The 16,617-nt window shown below is 50.3% G+C and overlaps 1 protein-coding gene across 1 annotated transcript in view; it reads left to right on the top strand.

Annotated features, from left to right (window-relative positions):
* Nucleotides 1-9,134: 9,134 nt before the first annotated feature.
* Nucleotides 9,135-16,617, top strand: part of nyap1 (neuronal tyrosine phosphorylated phosphoinositide-3-kinase adaptor 1) — a gene marked incomplete at both ends in the record, with an annotated part of 15,308 nt that continues 7,825 nt past the window's right edge. Inside the window, 3 exons of the mRNA XM_079737642.1 lie at nt 9,135-9,328; nt 16,054-16,454; nt 16,601-16,617. The exon at nt 16,601-16,617 is cut by the window's right edge and continues 1,289 nt beyond it. Of these exons, the coding sequence (XP_079593768.1) occupies nt 9,135-9,328; nt 16,054-16,454; nt 16,601-16,617 (612 nt within the window). The remainder of the gene's footprint in view (nt 9,329-16,053; nt 16,455-16,600) is intronic.

The following is a 16,617-nucleotide window of genomic DNA, read 5'->3' as shown; positions in this document are numbered from 1 at the left end:
TTTACCCTGTTTTTTTACAACTGAATTTTCTCTCAGGGATAAACAAAGTGTCGTCTTATCTTATTTTAAAGGGTAAATAGACGTATAAATGTCTATTAATACCCAGCGTAATAGAGTTTCCTTTAAAGCTGTTTCTATAGGCTTCCGTATCGTGTTTCCCCAAGAGGACTGTCATCCGGAAAAATAATTCCAACCCCCCTTTTAACCAAATAAATCAAAACACATGAAATACAAACCCTTTGGCCTCATGTGTACCACACAGACTCTTATGTCACAGCTCTTAGCCACCCCTCGACCACAACGTAAACATGTCTCTCCCGTTGAGCGGCCATCTTGATTTAATAGCGGCCTGAAGAAGGTGTGAGAGAGGGCTGTGAGACGGAGGAGCGTCGCGTGGGGAGAAGCTGTCCGCCCGAGACATGAGATACCATATTTATGGCCTGCTGGCAGACGGCTGCGCAGAGATACACACATGATGGATGTATATACACACTGGATGGATTTTATATTATACGCACAATCTGTCTTAAATGGCACTCCAGCGCTGGATGCGTCCATTTGGTAGCCTGAGGGACAGCATGTGCTAAGGGTGTGTGTTTGTGTGTTTTTTTGTGTGTGTGTGTGTGTGTGTGTGTGCATGTGTGTGTGCATGTGTGTGTGTGTGTATGTGCGTGCGTGTGTGTGTGCGTGTGTGTTTGTGTGTGTATGTGCGTGTGTGTGTGCGTGTGTGTGTGCGTGTGTGTGTGTGTGTGTGTGCGTGCGTGTGTGTGTAGTCGTGTCTCGGAGTGAACTAGAGAGACTGGGGCGAGTTGCGATGGGCAACTCACATCCTAGATAATATGTTTGAAGATCTTGGTGCGGTGGCCATGTCAGAAGGTAACACCCCCCATCCCCCTCGCTATAGAGGGGGGATCCCCCCATCTACTGCTTACCCTAGTCCCTCCCACCACCACACAGTCTTTTCTTTTCCCAATGCAAATCTTGAAACCTGAATTGATCCTCTCCAAGTTGTGATTGACACCTTAAAACACGGTCAAGTCAAGATGAAGGCTTGTGGTCTCCACGGTAACGGGAAGCTTGTCGCCTGGCTTCTTCGCCGCTCCCTGACGCCACGCCTCGGCCGCTGATGATGATGATGATGATGGTGATGATGATGATGATGCTGTGGCACACTCTCAGCAGCCAGGTGCTCTTGTTCTAGATTTATCATTTGATATAGCTCTCTCTCTCTCCTAGCTAGTCTCTCTCTGTCTCTCTGCTAGTCTCTCTCTCTGCTAAGCTCTTCCTCTCTCTTCTAGACTCTCTCTGCTAGTTTCTTTCTCACTCTGCTAGTCTCTCTCCGTCTCTCTCTCTCTGCTAGTCTCTCTCCGTCTCTCTCTCGCTGCTAGTCTCTGTGTCCCTGCTAGTTTCTCTCTGTCTCTGCTAGTCTCTCTCTGTTATCTCTCTCTTTGCTAGTCTCTCCCTGTCTCTCTGCTAGTCTCTCTCTCTCTTGCTGTCTCCCTCCCTCTCTACTTGTCTCTCCCTCTCCATCTCCCTGCTAGTATGTCTGTCTTGCTCTCTCTCTCTCTCCCCCTCTCTCTCTCTCTCTCTCTTTCTCATTCTGTCTCCCACTCTGTCTCTGTCTCTCTCTCCCTTCCTCCCGCCCTCTCTCTCTGCCTGTCTGGCTCTCTTGCCCCTTGCTGGGCTGTAGCCGAGCCCCCAGTAGTGGCTGGCTCCGCGCAGCGGGGCTGACCGTTCAGACAGTCGGTCCGCTCCTATAGACCTTGAGTGGTTCTTTATAAATCCTCCTCCGCCACCATCTCACATTCTCTTACATGTTGTCTCAAGATCCATTGTGTGTGTGTGTGTGTGTGTGTGTGTCGTGTCGGTGTGTAAGCACGCTTGTGTGCCGGCGTTTTCTGTGCGCATGTGTGTACACTTGCGTTGCCGTGACGGTGTGTAAGAGACAGAGCATAGAGAGAGCTAGGGAGGGAGAGGGGGAGAGAGAGGGAGCGAGGGAGGCGCTGGGAAACAGAAGAAGAAGAAGACGGAGAGAGGGATAGAGAGAATGAGAGACGGAGGGACAGGCTGCATGTGTGTGCATGTGCATGTGTAAGCTGGTAAGTGTTCATGTATGCTAAGTGCACTGGGTCACCTTGGTTACTGCAGTTGCAGCGAGTCGCGATGCTGATGCCAAGGGCAGGTTGGTGAGGGAGAGGAGGAGGAGAGGAGGAGGAGAGGAGGAGGAGGAGGAGGAGCAGAGGAGGAGGGAGGAACCGTCAGGGAGAGGTCAGTGAGTGCGTTCCTGTTTTGACTGTGCCAGAGCAACATAGACAGAAAAAAAACGCATTTCGCTCCCGCCCACACACACACAAGCTCTCACAAACACACACACACACACACACACACACACACACACACACACACACACAGCTCTCTCACACACCACACGGCTGGCGATTGTGTATTTTCTCCTGCCGACGGCGGCGTGACGTGAGCGTGTATCAATGTCCTCAATACATATTTTACACATTATTCAAATTGTTGTCATTCTTGCAACCCACACACACACATTCTGGACGGTGTGCAGCAGGCAGCCGCTACATGCTCGTTTCTAGTCGTCCACGGGTGGTCCCGTGCTCACGGGGGGGGGGGGGTTGTGAAGCATATTTGAGGGATATTTTTGGTTCCAGTTCATGCAAAATTGATGGGTCACTGAGTTCGCAGCGCTCCCAGTGAAGGAGAGCCAAAGCGTGTTTTCTGCGTATTCATCACCGGTGTCTTTGCACGTGTGTGTGTGTGTGTGTATGTGTGTGTGTGTGTGTGTGTGTGTGTGTGTGTGTGTGTGTGCTTGGATGTGTGTGGATGTGTGAGCTTCGCCGTCCCGTCTACAGAAATGCGTCCAACCTGGGAGTGTGTGTTGGCGGCACATCCGACTCTACACATCTTTTGTCATTTTATCACCCTTCTCTGAACGTCTGTCAATGAGAAATAACCGAACTGAAACTCCCGCCTGGTCCGACCCACCGACCGACTGCGCTTTTTTTTTTTGCGAGACGTTTCAGAACCAACGTATAACCAGCAGCGTGTTATCCCACTGTGTCAGATGCTAATTCACTAATAGGCTGAATGGATTTGTTTTTGCTGTAAACACAATGAATCAACCAATCAATCCCCTGCCCTAAGAGTCTTTCCTCCACACTGAATATGACTCATCCCAGCCCGGAGAGAAGCCGTTTATTTAGGCTGGTTGACTTATTGGGCAACAATTAAGATTAAAGTGGCTTTTTGTGCTTCTGGGATCCATGAAGACCGATGAAGTTCTCTCTATTTCCTCTCCTCTTCCAGCCCCCGTAGTTTGTGGATATGAACCGCTCCTCTCCTTTGCACAGGAGTACCCCCGCCCCTTCCAGCCTACATCGCCATGCCGATCACACACGCTGTACTATGTGTGCAGTATGCAGTGTACATTAGCAGGCCAATTTAGCATCAGACACCGAGCGGTTAAGGCAGCTCCACCGCCATGTTCACCCAGAGATGAAATTGCCTTCTGCTGATCACATGGGTGGAATTATTACCAATGAAAAAAAAAGAAAAAAGGGACTTGTCTTCCAATGCATTTCATTCAAATGTATAGAATGTCTCCAGCATGCTAGCAACCGACCCCCCTATCCTACCCAGCACCACTTAATGAAACATTGGCTGTGAATAAAAGCGTCTATGCACGCACCTGGTGGCTGCTGCTGCTGGTTTAAAGCATGCTGGGCTAATGTAGCGTAGCGCCTCGACGAGGCAGCTCAATCTAGCCGTGTCACATTGCCCTTAAAAGCAGAAAATGGAGCCGCGCTGTTCTGTGCGTGAGGCATTAGTCAGGTTGGAACGAGGTCTCTGCAGCCTCACATTTGATCTGGATAAGCTCCTTTTGTTGGGTTTAGTTTTTTTGCTCTCGGGAGGGCGACTGACAGATATGTGGTGCTCAGCTAGGTCCTGGGTGCAGACAGGGGCCGCAGCGGGGCCACCGGAGTTACCTCCAGGCGCCCGCTTGTGGAGTGAGTGGACGGCCATTCTGGATGGTGGCTCCCTATGGGGGGGGGGAATCCCTTGCAGGTCTTCTTCACACGCGGTTTCTTCACGAGTGTCTCAAGACAATTAGACAGCTGCAGCAGATTTTTATCTTCTGATCGATATAGCTCTCTGTATTGACACTTACAATCAGCCAAGATCTAGTTTGCTTTAGTTTTTCTTTAACCCCCATTGTACCGTTGAGCTAATGACTGTACTTTGCTGCATTGTTGATTGCCTTCTTTTTTTTTTAAGCAGTTTATTTGTTGCTGTTCACCAATCACTGGAAATATTGGCACCCTAGATGTCACTCAATTCAATTAAATGATGATGTTTAAATTTGACATTTTGAACATCACACATAACCTTTTTTTGTATGTATCTAGTGAATTTTTAAAACATTGCTTTGATCCGTGAGGGCTGGCTTGAGATGACATTAGTATTTCATTGCCTAGTATTGAAGTGTATTGGTAATTGGCTTTTTTTTCTATTTCCATGCACTTGTTTTGTTGTTTCTGGCCTTTTGTGCTATTTTCTATTTAATCTTAAAACAAACACATCAAGGATCTTAGCATCGTAAGCGTGTCAGATTGTGATTTGATGATGGCACCAAATCGTAAATCCAATTAAGATTTGAAGGCGGCACGCGAGATCAGAGAGTATTTACCTCTTCACAGACCCAGCATCTTGCTTTGTGCATATTCAGTGGCCAGGCGGAGATCCACAGCTGACAGTGTTGCTAGGAGACCACACACAGTGACTATAGTGTGTGCGAGGCTTGATTTCATATCCCTCCCCCATCTTCCTCTGTCTGGCTGCTGTTCAAACGATTTCCTGTCCCTTTCTCCCCCTCGCCTGCGACCACTTCCTTACTTCTCACCTTTATGAATCCCTCCCCTCGGTCTTGATGCCCAGCTGCCTTGATGGTGCGGAGGGTCTCGGGCCGTGTTTGTCCCTCCCCCCACTCCGATGTGTTTGTTGGCGTCCCACATTGTGGACCCCCACCTCCTCGCGTTTCCACCCCCTCCCTCTGTTTCTCCTGCTCCGCATCCAGGTGTCCACGGGTGTCGCCCATTGTTTCTCCTCCCCTCTCTGCCCATCTCTCCTCTTCCAGTCACTCAAACAAGCAGCAGGCAATCTGTTGGCTGGAATAGCCTTGAGTACATTTCAAATGAATAATAGATATTGCAACAATATATTTCTGTGCGTACATATACAGTACATTTATTATGTATAGTGAGAATTATTAACATTGTGGTGTGGTGACACTCTCCATAATATGCATGGGATTTGGTTGTGGAGATATCTCTGAGAAGTGGTCCCTCGTCGTCTGGGATAAGATGAGACATTAACATGTCAGGGCTTCTACTTCCTACACACATCGTGTTGTCTTTCCGAATGTTTGAACCAGGCTTTTTAAATGGACGAGGACCAATTATCTTGGATAACTTCTAGACATCGTAGTCTTCCAATGACGGGAAGATAAGAGGTTTGAGGGGGGATCCGATTTCTTAAACAAGAGGCGCTCTGCATCTGTGAGCCCTTCTTACCCCAGAGAAACTCAGTATTAATCTCACTACTTACGGTAGTGTTTGTTAAAATGATATATAGAAAGCAAAAATAAACACATGGACCGTCAACGACTAATGTATAAAAGGAGAATCTAGTCTTTAGTGTGTTTGAGTGCAACCTGAGAGGTTGTGGGTTCGATTCCCTATGTCTGAAGTTTACCTGCGGGCATTGTCTAACTAACCCCTGCCTATACGCATCCAAAAAACACTCCTAAGCTGGTTTGGACCAAAGCATCTACCAAACGGCTGAATGGGAAAATAGCTAAGCTGTACTTTCACCAGTGGAGGTTTAGCATGGCAGTTATTGCCGCTCCTGACAGGCAAGTGCAGCAGCAGGAACACACGCACGCACGCACGCACGCACGCACACACACACACACACACACACACACACACACACACACACACACACACACACACACACACACACACACACACACACACACACACACACACACACACACACACACACACACACACAGCAGGGTCGAGGCAGGAAGGGGTGTAAGCACCAGCCACGCTTTGCATTTCAACACCGCATTGAACCCACAGGCATGTGACCGGCAGACACTGTCAGCCACATGGGCAGGATATGGAGTGACGATTCACAGGACACCCTGCCCTTTTAACATTTGTACACCTAAAAATATAGTGATTATCGTGTTTTTTTGTGCATATTGGAATCCTTCCAATTTGCATCTTTATAATGATGAGGTAATTTATACATACCCTGTAATTCCATGGCATTCAAATCGACATGGTGGATTTGCATATATGTGTGTTTGTGCGTGTGTGATTTGAATATATACATGTTTGTGTGTGTGTGTGTGTGTGTGCGTGTGTGTGTGTGTGTGTACTGTTTTGTAAATGTATGTTTGTATGTGTGTGCGTTAAACCAGTAAAATTGTGTGTGTATGCGCATGTGTGTTTTCATGTTTGTTCATGTCCGATTGTTCTGTTGTGTAAACGTATGTTTTTATGTGTGTGTGTTAAAGTGTAATTGTGTGTGGAATGCGCGTGTGTGTTTTCATGTTTGTTTACGTCATGTATGTTTGTGTGTATGTATGCTTATTTGTTTGCTCATTTGCATGGATGGCTCTCCGGTCTGCAGATCTATGTACGTGCGCCATGACTCCATCTGCTTACAGCCATAATGAGGGCAGGCCAATCATCTCTGACCCCTTATACCCTGCGTCCCCGAAACCGCCCACTTATCGCACTAAATCGCCGTCTACAGTCGAACCGTATAAATCGCCTATGTACCCCATTATGAACGCATGTGTAAACCTTAGAGTAGGCCCACGAACGGCAGCTAAGAGACTGTGTGTTTTTGTGCCTTGGTTTTTCCTATGTCCCCGATATGGCCATATGGATATTCTGCGTGCGTCTATAAAGTGTGTGTGTGTGTGTGTGTGTGTGTGGGTGTGCGTGTGCTTATAAAAGGAGAGTTTTGCGGGGGCTGGTTATAAACGTATATAGCGCTTCTCTGCTAATTTCAATATAACAGGCTGTCTGAAGGTGCGACGTGCAGCCTGTGTTCTGTGCCCTCTACTTGGCTAATTGCATACTAACCCACACTGCCATGTAATGCGGCAATTGCAGGGGTGCCTGCGCATGCTGGCAGCTTCTCAAAGCGTGTGCTAACACACCAAAAGCCAAACCTTAGCCCGCACCCCTCCCTCAGATAATTAACATCGAGCTAGCGCGCGTGGCGGCGGTGGTGGCGACGGCGGACCGGGGCTGCGCGCCGGGGGACGGGGAGAGCGGCCGGCCGCGGTGACCCGCCGCGCCGCCACGCTGAGCCCTGTCAACAGACCGGCTCTGGCCCTCACACCTGCTACCCACGCTGCGGCGCCCGGCCGCCGGAGACAGGGCTACAGCGGGAGAAGCCGGGTGGGCTCGGCTGTGTGGCGGCTCTGTACGGTACTGCCGCTCTGGCTCTGGTCCCTGTCGCTGTGTGTGTGTGTGTGTGTGTGTGTGTGTGTGTGTGTGTGTGTGTGTGTGTGTGTGTGTGTGTGTGTGTGTGTGTGTGTGTGTGTGCGTGTGTGTGCGCACGCAGCTCTAGGACTATGTAGCTGTACTGTGGGAGGCCGTAGGAGTACGTCTCTGTACTGTGTCTGAGCAGCTCTTGGCCTGAATGCAGATGGAAACAGTGAAGTTCACGGGCAGTGCAGCTCCTAGCCTACAGCCATGGTTTTGTGCTGAACCACATTACTGGAGCTCTGCTTGATAGTAAAGCTGAGGGGTGGAATAATACCGTTTCCCTTAAACTGACGTCCATTCCTTCTGTTTGAAGACTTTGGTAGATCGTGTTTACAGCGCCAGACACCGATGCGTGTGTATGCCAACCGAGCGCGCGCCCTGTCCCGCCCACTGCCCACGGGCCGGACGGCAGAGTCCTGGTAAGCACTGTTAATTGTAAGTGCTTGATCCAGCTTGATCCCGTCGGAGGGAGGAAAAAAAAAAAACTCATCGCGAACTAAAACAAACATCGGTAGCACCCTGACGCACTAATCCCGCCCGGCGCAACGCAATAGCCTCAATCTCTCCACCGCTATTCCACCATTTATGATGGAAAACTACTGGCATTCTGCTGCTGCTGCCCACAGCTGTGTGCTTTCTTAGCCAATTATGTAGCGGGCCGCTGAAAAAAAGAGAAAAAAAACACTGACTCGGAAATATCTGCCCCACAACAAGGATGACTTCTCACGGGGTGAGCGTGCGTTGCGCTCCACATATGACAGTGCGCATAACTGTCACCGTCCCGCCGACAGGCGCACAGCGCGGGCAGCCCCTGAAGGCCCCCTGCTCAGCCACAGATCCAGCTGTACCATCCCCATCATTCCTGAGTGGATGAATTAAAACATAAACAGTTCCCAAATGATAGCCTGGAGGTTATGCGGAGGGGGGGCGCTCTGTGACATCAGAGCGCATCACGCGCTGCAGGGTGACATCACGGGCCGATGACGTCATGAGCCTGGATCTAGATCTGCCCCTTCACCTTTTCTTTTAGAAGACGTAGAAGATTCTTAATGAGATCTGGCAACCGACAACCAAACACGTGTTTCTCATGTTGGTTGAAAGAGATCGGTCAACTTCCGGTTACCAGTGGTTTGACTGGTAACCGGAAGGTTGCTAGTTCGATCCCCGGCTCCTCCAGCTGACTGTCTTGGTGTGCCTGAGAAAGGCACCCCACCCTGACTGCTTCTTTGACTCTGCCGTCGGCGTGTGAATGTGCGAATGAAGTCGCTTTGGATAAAAGCCCAAGCAAAAATCCCCTAAATGTAAAATGGAAAGCGTCAGAGGATCCACGGGTTAGAGACGGTCGCCTTCTGAGCAGATGGACACGGGGTCCACCTCGACGCTGGGACATGCTCTGTGAATCATCCGTCAAGCCATGACTTACCACAACGTAACCCGCCACCTGTTCTCTCTCTCTCTCTCTCCCAGGCCATTCAGGGGGCTGCCGGCTCCGAAGCCCCCACCCCCCACCCCCCCGCCTCCCTGGCTGTCTACTATAACATGAGCTCTGGCTCCGCCCAGGATGCGGCAGTCGAGCATTTCCTGCGGGACATAGAGAGGCGGGGCAAGCGGCTACACTGCGCTGTGATTGGCTGCGGCGAGGAGCGACCCCACGGCGACATGAACCTGCTGTACCGCAAGAGCCGGCTGGACTGGAGGCAGCGGGAGCAACAGGAGGGGGGCAACAAGAAGAGGTGAGGGGGGGGTCTGGGTCTGGGTCTGGGTCGGGTTGGGGTCTGGGACTGGGTCTGGGTCTGGGTCTGGGACTGGGACTGGGTCTGGGTCTGGGTCTGGGTCGGGTCTTGGTCTGGGTCTGGGTCTGGGTCTGGGTCTGGGACTGGGTCTGGGTCTGGGTCTGGGTCTGGGACTGGGTCTGGGTCTGGGTCTGGGTCTGGGACTGGGTCTGGGTCTGGGTCTGGGTCGGGTCTGGGTCTGGGTCGGGTCTGGGTCTGGGTCGGGTCTTGGTCTGGGTCTGGGTCGGGTCTGGGTCTGGGTCTGGGTCTGGGACTGGGTTGGGGCGGGTCTTGGTCTTGTGGGGGGCTGGGTGAGGGGTGAGGGCTCTGAAGGGTTCAGGGGGGGGGGGTAAACCCTCAGGGCGCATGTGGAAAATTGAATTCCAGGGATTAGTTCCGAGTTGGCGGACCCTCGACCCGGCGGTCCCCCGGACCTGTTAATCCCAAACATTCCCACATTCACAACGTCCACTTGTGCAATAACAATGTCGCTGGAAATGGAATTCCCGGACTGAATGGCGGTATGCTGCTGCGCTGCCGCGGGCGATGGAGAGGCAGCGGGGCGCGGCGGTCAGCGTGGCTGCACTCCCGGGCCAGAGGTCATGGGTTCAGCTCCTGCTGATGCAGTCATCCCCGGAGCTAAGCCCCTCATCACCGTAACTGCTCATGAATGCCATTTATGCCACAGCATTGCTGAACCCTTGGTCCTGATTGGTCAACCATGTTTTAAGGGTGCGCATTGTCTTTCAATAACCTGTTAACAGTGCTGGATCAATCCGCTACAAATCCAATAGTGACCGTCGGATACGATTATCGACCGGACGTTCCCTTGACAACGCAAAGACAATATGTTCCGGTGGAATATTGGAATTTCAGCTGAATAAAGTCCATAAAAAAATAATGTTGAAGATCATTGAAGGCTAGTAACTACTATCTAATTTTTGGTAGAATAAACCACTCGGGAAGTCCTGCTATTGGAACGAGACGTACCCCATTGCCGGGGATGCGGCCGAGGGGAAGCCAAGGTTGCTGACCACCTCCCTGGTCCATTAATGGGGCCCCCCATCGGGGTCTATTCATTACCTCTCCAAAACATCTATGTTCCATTGAGGTCGCCCTCGATGAGAGCATCCGCTAAATAAGTAGTAAACAGTACAGTGAAGTTGTTCAACTTATTTGCTTCTGTCTGTCTTCTCTCAGTAACCAATCAATCAGCACCTCTCAGCGACGAGCAGAAGCACACTCACAAGCTGCTCCTAAAATAACGGCGATAAAAACATTAATAGAGCTATTATCATAAATATTTATTGAAAATTAGATAAATATCCAATACAAAGTTGTCATTAAGGACGGAATAGGGAATGGTTGTATTAAAGGGGATGGTTTTAAAAGGCAAATTGAGGAAGGTAGGCCCAGAAGGTGACCTTTAATTTGGCGTTCAGTCAAGCGGGGCCTTGGGGGCGTGCTTTGGCCGTAAAACCTGCGACTGCATGGTAGTAAAAATTCATTATGATTTTTTTTAACAGTAAATCAAAGAATTAGTGTCAAATCTAAGCCAACTTGGTAGACAGGACACTCTGCCATCTTTTGTCGATTCATCCGGCCTGGCACTTGAGAGTCACGCCACAATAGATGGGTTTAGAGCTGTTATCTGTGCTTTAAACAAAGGTCTCACGTTACACGCTCGATAGATCTGGATCAGTCCGAGTATCAAGTGGGGAGGAGGAACGCCGTAATGAAGTGCACGCAATAATATGAAACCTGAGGATCGATAATAACTTTATCATATCACTTTAGAAGAGGTGTGTGTGTGTGTCTGTGTGTGTGTGTGTGTGTGTGTGTGTGTGTGTGTGTGTGTGTGTGTGTGTGTGTGTGTGTGTGTGTGTGTGTGTGTGTGTGTGTGTGTGTGTGCATCTATGTGTCTGTCTGTCTGCCTGGATGATGCAGGTAGAAGAGGCTATTTGTGGACGTGGATTTGGATGTCACTTATATCTCATTTAGAACTCCAGATCTAGATTTAGAAACACCTTTCCTGAGCAGCTCATCCAGCAGAGCAGCCCATCGCTAAGGAGGCTGTGTTTCTGTTGACACTGTAGATATAAATACACATAGATATAGATATAGATGCACTATGTGCAGCAGGCGAGGGGCCGGGAAGGAGGCCCTGCGGGGGCCGGTGTAGACAGCTGCGGAGAGAGGGTCACAGGGGGTCAGAGGTCAGGACGGGGGATAGAAGAAGGGGCTGGTAAACTGTATTCTACATTCTACATTCTACATTCTACAGTTTAAATTCTACATTACAGATTCTACATTCTACAGTGTGCAAGTCTACATTATACAGTGTACAAGTCTACATTCTACAGTCTACATTCTAGGGTACAGTCTTCCTTCTACATTCTACAGTTTCAATTCTACAGTACAGATTCTACATTCTACAGTCTACAGTCTACATTCTACAGTGTACGGTCTGCAGCTTCCAGGGTGCACTGTACACTGTACACTCTTCGACGCCGGTGGTGCCGATACGAGGTGTCGGGGGGAGGGGGGGGCCGCTGACGGTGGTACAGAAAGGTGAATTAGGTATTGGGAACTGAAGAAGAGAGACCATAAGTATACATCAGTGATGTAGATTCTCACTGGGGTGCTTAAGCAGGATTGAATCCAGGAGTTTTTTCAAAGTAAAAGCGATTACTCTCCCCCTCCCACCACCACCAGCACCACCATGGGCAGAGAGAGTGTTCCCTACAGGTCCTTCATGGGGATAACGGAGTTAGAGACGGAGCCATTAGCAGCAGCACAGCTCTATGTATTAAAGTAATCAAATCTCTGTGTAGAATAAAGGGTGAATAATCATCCTGGCATCGCAGATACATCTGAAAAATGGCTATTTCTCCACTGCAGGAATGGGTAGGATTGTGTTTTTATGATATACAATATGCATGAGACTTTAATGAATTCAGCAACATCCCGAGTTCCCCGGGATCCACTGTATGGGGGAGCATGTTGGAGATTCCTGTGTGCCAGCCTATGGAGAGATCGGTATAGATATATGGTATTCTCAGAAATTAATCTTCACCTCGTGTGCGTTCCGTAAACGTGGGGGGAAAAGGCCTGCTTGCACAAGTGATTCACTGTGCCGTAATCTTATGAGGCTTAAGCCAGAGTTCGTAATTACAGTTCTCTATTAAATATTAAATGTCTAGAGAAATATTCAAACCCTATTTATTCAACTAAGTCTATACCGCGTTCCAGTAGGTGCCGCATGCTATAGAGTTGACATTTTAGAGGCGGCTTAATGGTCGGTTATGAAAGGTATAATAGCCGCATTGGTTTGCGTTTGATTGACAGGGCCATGCTCCAATCACTCGCACACGTTTCTCTCCCTCCCTTTTTTTTCTGTTTGTAAGCGGCTGCGGAGGATTCTGTGTGCTGGGCTGTCAAGGACACGTAAGCTGGAAGGAAAAGTTAAGAACCTGAATGGCATGAGGAAGTCTCTGGGAATTAACTTAAAAAAATACGAAAATGACCAGTATGTTTTATACTTGGACGGTAATCCTAACACAGGCAGACATGGCAGCGACGATAACAGATGCACACACAGGGTGTTGTTGATGGGTGCAGGCGGTCCATAAGGGGTGCTGGTTGGTTCTTTGATCATGGCTGTTGATAGGAGGAGTGTGAGCACACCTCAGACTGTGTTTGCGCTCCTTGAGTGGGTCTGTTCTGGGAGGCTCTGAGAGGGAGATGAGCGATAGATGAATAATTAGACCAGGCACGTAAGGAAAGGTTAAGGAATAAGATAAATATAGACAATGTTTGGTGATAAGAGGAGCGACTGGCACGCACACACACACGCGCGCGCGCGCGCACGCACACCAACACACTCATGCGCAGGTGTTCACCTACGCACATGTCCTTACAGACGCGTGCACACTCACACACACGCACACGAACACGGACGCACACGGACATACACACGCAGAAGGATACACACCCGGACATACACTCAAAGAGAAAACATTAACAAGGAAACTCAGTATATATAACCACACATACACACCCTGTCCTCTCCACTGCATCGCAGGACCCCGGTGTTCTGACGAAGAGGGCAGATTGAGCAGCGCTCTGTACAGCAGGCTCAGAGAGTCCTCCGCCGCATGCTTCCCTGCATGGTAAACCACTCAAAGCTGCTATTGTCTTGAGCCGCGCGGCTCCACTGTCTCTCCAGGGGCATACAGCGAGCGCCGACGCACACGGCCTGTGGTACATTCGTACGTGCACATCTGCATGCCCGCGGCAGCATCTTTAACCGGCCTCGCATGCAAGCAAGCGTAGAGGCTCGGTTCACACGCAAGGCAGCTCCATGAATCCAAGACAAAAGCCTCTTCACATTTCTGTTTCTTACCTTAGGGAGGTTGTTGTTGTTGTGGATCTTGCTTTTGATCCTCTCCGGTCCGTCTGTCATGTCTGTCTTCTTGTCTACTTATATCAAAGTAGTGTCATCCAATGTTAATGTAAAAATAGTTATAGGCTTGCAAGCCAATTACTTATCTACTGTGTGTGTGTTTGTGTGTGTGTCTGTGTGTGTATGTTTGTTTGTTTGTTGTGTGTGGTCAGTGTGTTGATATGTGTGGTTGCGTTGTGTTTGTTTGTTGTGTGTTGTTAGTTTGTTGGTATGTGTGCTTGCGTTGTGTTTGTTTGTTGTGTGTTGTTAGTGTGTTGGTGTGTGTGGTTGCGTTGTGTTTGTTGTGTGTGGTCAGTGTGTTGATATGTGTGGTTGCGTTGTGTTTGTTTGTTGTGTGTTGTTAGTGTGTTGGTGTGCGTGGTTGCGTTGTGTTTGTTTGTTGTTTGGTCAATGTGTTGTTATGTGTGGTTGTGTTGTGCTTGTTTGTTGTGTGTTGTTAGTGTGTTGGTATGTGTGCTTGCGTTGAGTTTGTTTGTTGTCTGTGGCCAGTGTGTGGGTGGTTAGTGGGTGGTGTGTGTTGGTGTGTGTGTGTGCTGTGTGGTCAGTGCTGTGCGTGGCTTCAGGTTGAAGACATAGCCCCTCATGGCCACTCATCCATCTCTCTCAGAGGGCTGGAGAGTGTTCCGGTGTCACCCGACGGGCTACATTAACCCGCCCTAGCTGCGCCGCGACGCCAGACGCCAAATGACTTGTTTCTATTGCGCTCAATGGTCTTTGAGAACCTTGAAGCACGTCACTAGTTAAAGAGATGCTCCATTTAATAATGGTAACTGTTGGTTCAAAGCGTTTGCCCAGATAAATAAGGGATGACTCATGCAAAAGTCTTTGACCTAAAATGATGGGTTATGCCAAAATGCGTGCACTCTGTTTCAAGGGGGACGTTATGTGTGGATACACAGAATGCAATACCTAGCTGAAAGAGCAAAATAATTGGTTCAGAATTGGTCATACATTTTTTCTTAATCCAACTTTCTCTCTGGTTGCATCAATTCAGGTCACAATTTCTCAGCCTGCTTTAGGACAGTCATTCAAATGAAAGACAATTATGTGTGTGTGTGTGTGTGTGCGTGCGTGCATGTGTGTGTGTGTGTGTGTGTGTGTGTGTGTGCATGCGTGCGTGCGGCGTGTGTATGGAGGGGGGGTCATCTGGTACTATGCACTAAAAAGCCTAGAGAAAGCCACTTCTGATGGGGAGCCTCGATGTGAGAGTGGGTCTTGGGCTGGAACGCGAGTGAGTGGGGAGCAGATGGGGGATGAGAGAGGAGGAGGAAGGAAGGAGGGGGCGGCGGCGCTGAAGGAGTGGAGCCCTACAGACCAGATGCTGCATGGCGGCTCCACCACGTGTCTCCCACGGCAACCGCATCCCTGCAATCCAAGGATGGGTCTCTCATCTTTGTGTGTGCATGTATTTGTGTGTGTGTGTGTGTCTGTGTCTGTGTACATGCGTGTGCGTGCGCTTGTGTCTAGGCTATAGTTGAAAAGAAAGGTGGGGTCACTGGAGGAATAGATTGTGCGGTGTATGAATACAAGCTCCAGCTAGAACTTGTAACAATCTAAAGTCAATGAACGGGGGGGGAGTCACACTGAAACACATGCGGTCTGCAGAGAGACCACTGGCTCTCTGTCGACTCACCTTAAAGATCCCATATTGTGCTTTTTTTGGGGTTGATAATTGCATTTACTACTAGAATAGGGTTACATGCCTGTATGTTAAAAATACCCCTTATATTCTCACGCTGTTCCTTTCTGCAAAATCAATTTATTAGCGTCTTTCAAAAACAGATCTGTATCATGCCGCTTTAAGGCCCCCCCCTCCCGAGTAGCCCAGTCTGCTGTGATTGGTCAGCACGCCCACTCTGTTGCGATTGGTCGAACGCTTTGCTGGTGTGTGTCTGCAAATTCACCCCCCCCAAGAAGTTGTAAACATTGCGGATAGCCGGGAGGCGGGACTTCTGCACTTCAGCACCGCCCACTGCCCAGTCTGACTTCATATTATTACGAAAGTATAGCTTGACGGCAAACAAGCTGCTTCACGCCCTTAATGAGGGGCGTTCTCGCTGGGCGCGAATACTCCCCCTGGCTCGGACTGAGATTTCTCTAGCATCGCAGACGTAAACCGTGTATACATACGTCATATAACAGTCTAAAGCCAAGGGAGAAGTAAAAACCCATGATGTCGCCTCTTTAATAACACCACTGTCTGTGTGTTCCTTTGCCGCAGCGCTGCGCAGAATGACCCCTCTGCCACGGTGGGCAAAGGTCGCGACCTGGCCTCCTTCCGCCGCCACTTCCGCATGGGGTTCATGACCATGCCGGCGTCGCAGGACCTCTCGCCGCACTCCTGCGCGTCGGCCATGGCGCCGCGCTCGCAGTCGTGCCACGCGGTGGGCGCCGGGGACCCGGGCCTGGAGAGCGAGGACTACTCGGACACGCAGTCGCAGCACGGCGCCCGCTGCCCTCCCGTCAAGCCCAAGCGCCACCCCAGCACGCGGCTCAGCGCCTCGGGCTCCGCCTCCTCCTCCTCCTCCTGCGGCGCCTCGGACCCCCGGGGGCCCCCCAACGCCCCGCCCCCGCTGCCGCCGGGGGGCCCCACGCAGGGCAAGCACTCGGAGAAGAAGAACGGTGGGGAAGGGGGGCGGGCGGGGGCCTCGGTGTGTTCTTTGTGTTGTGTCTCGGCGTTTGCAGCCCCGCGGCGCTTGCGGGCTTCGCCGCTCGCGACCGCAGACCTCTAACCCCCCTGTCCCCTGCTCTCCCCCCACCCCCTGCAGGCATGAAGAAGTCGGAC

This window comes from Pollachius pollachius (assembly GCF_949987615.1).
Source record: "Pollachius pollachius genome assembly, chromosome: 6".
NCBI lineage: Eukaryota > Metazoa > Chordata > Actinopteri > Gadiformes > Gadidae > Pollachius > Pollachius pollachius.
Note: the sequence above shows the minus strand (reverse complement) of the source record. Positions and strands in the feature narration are given on the sequence as shown.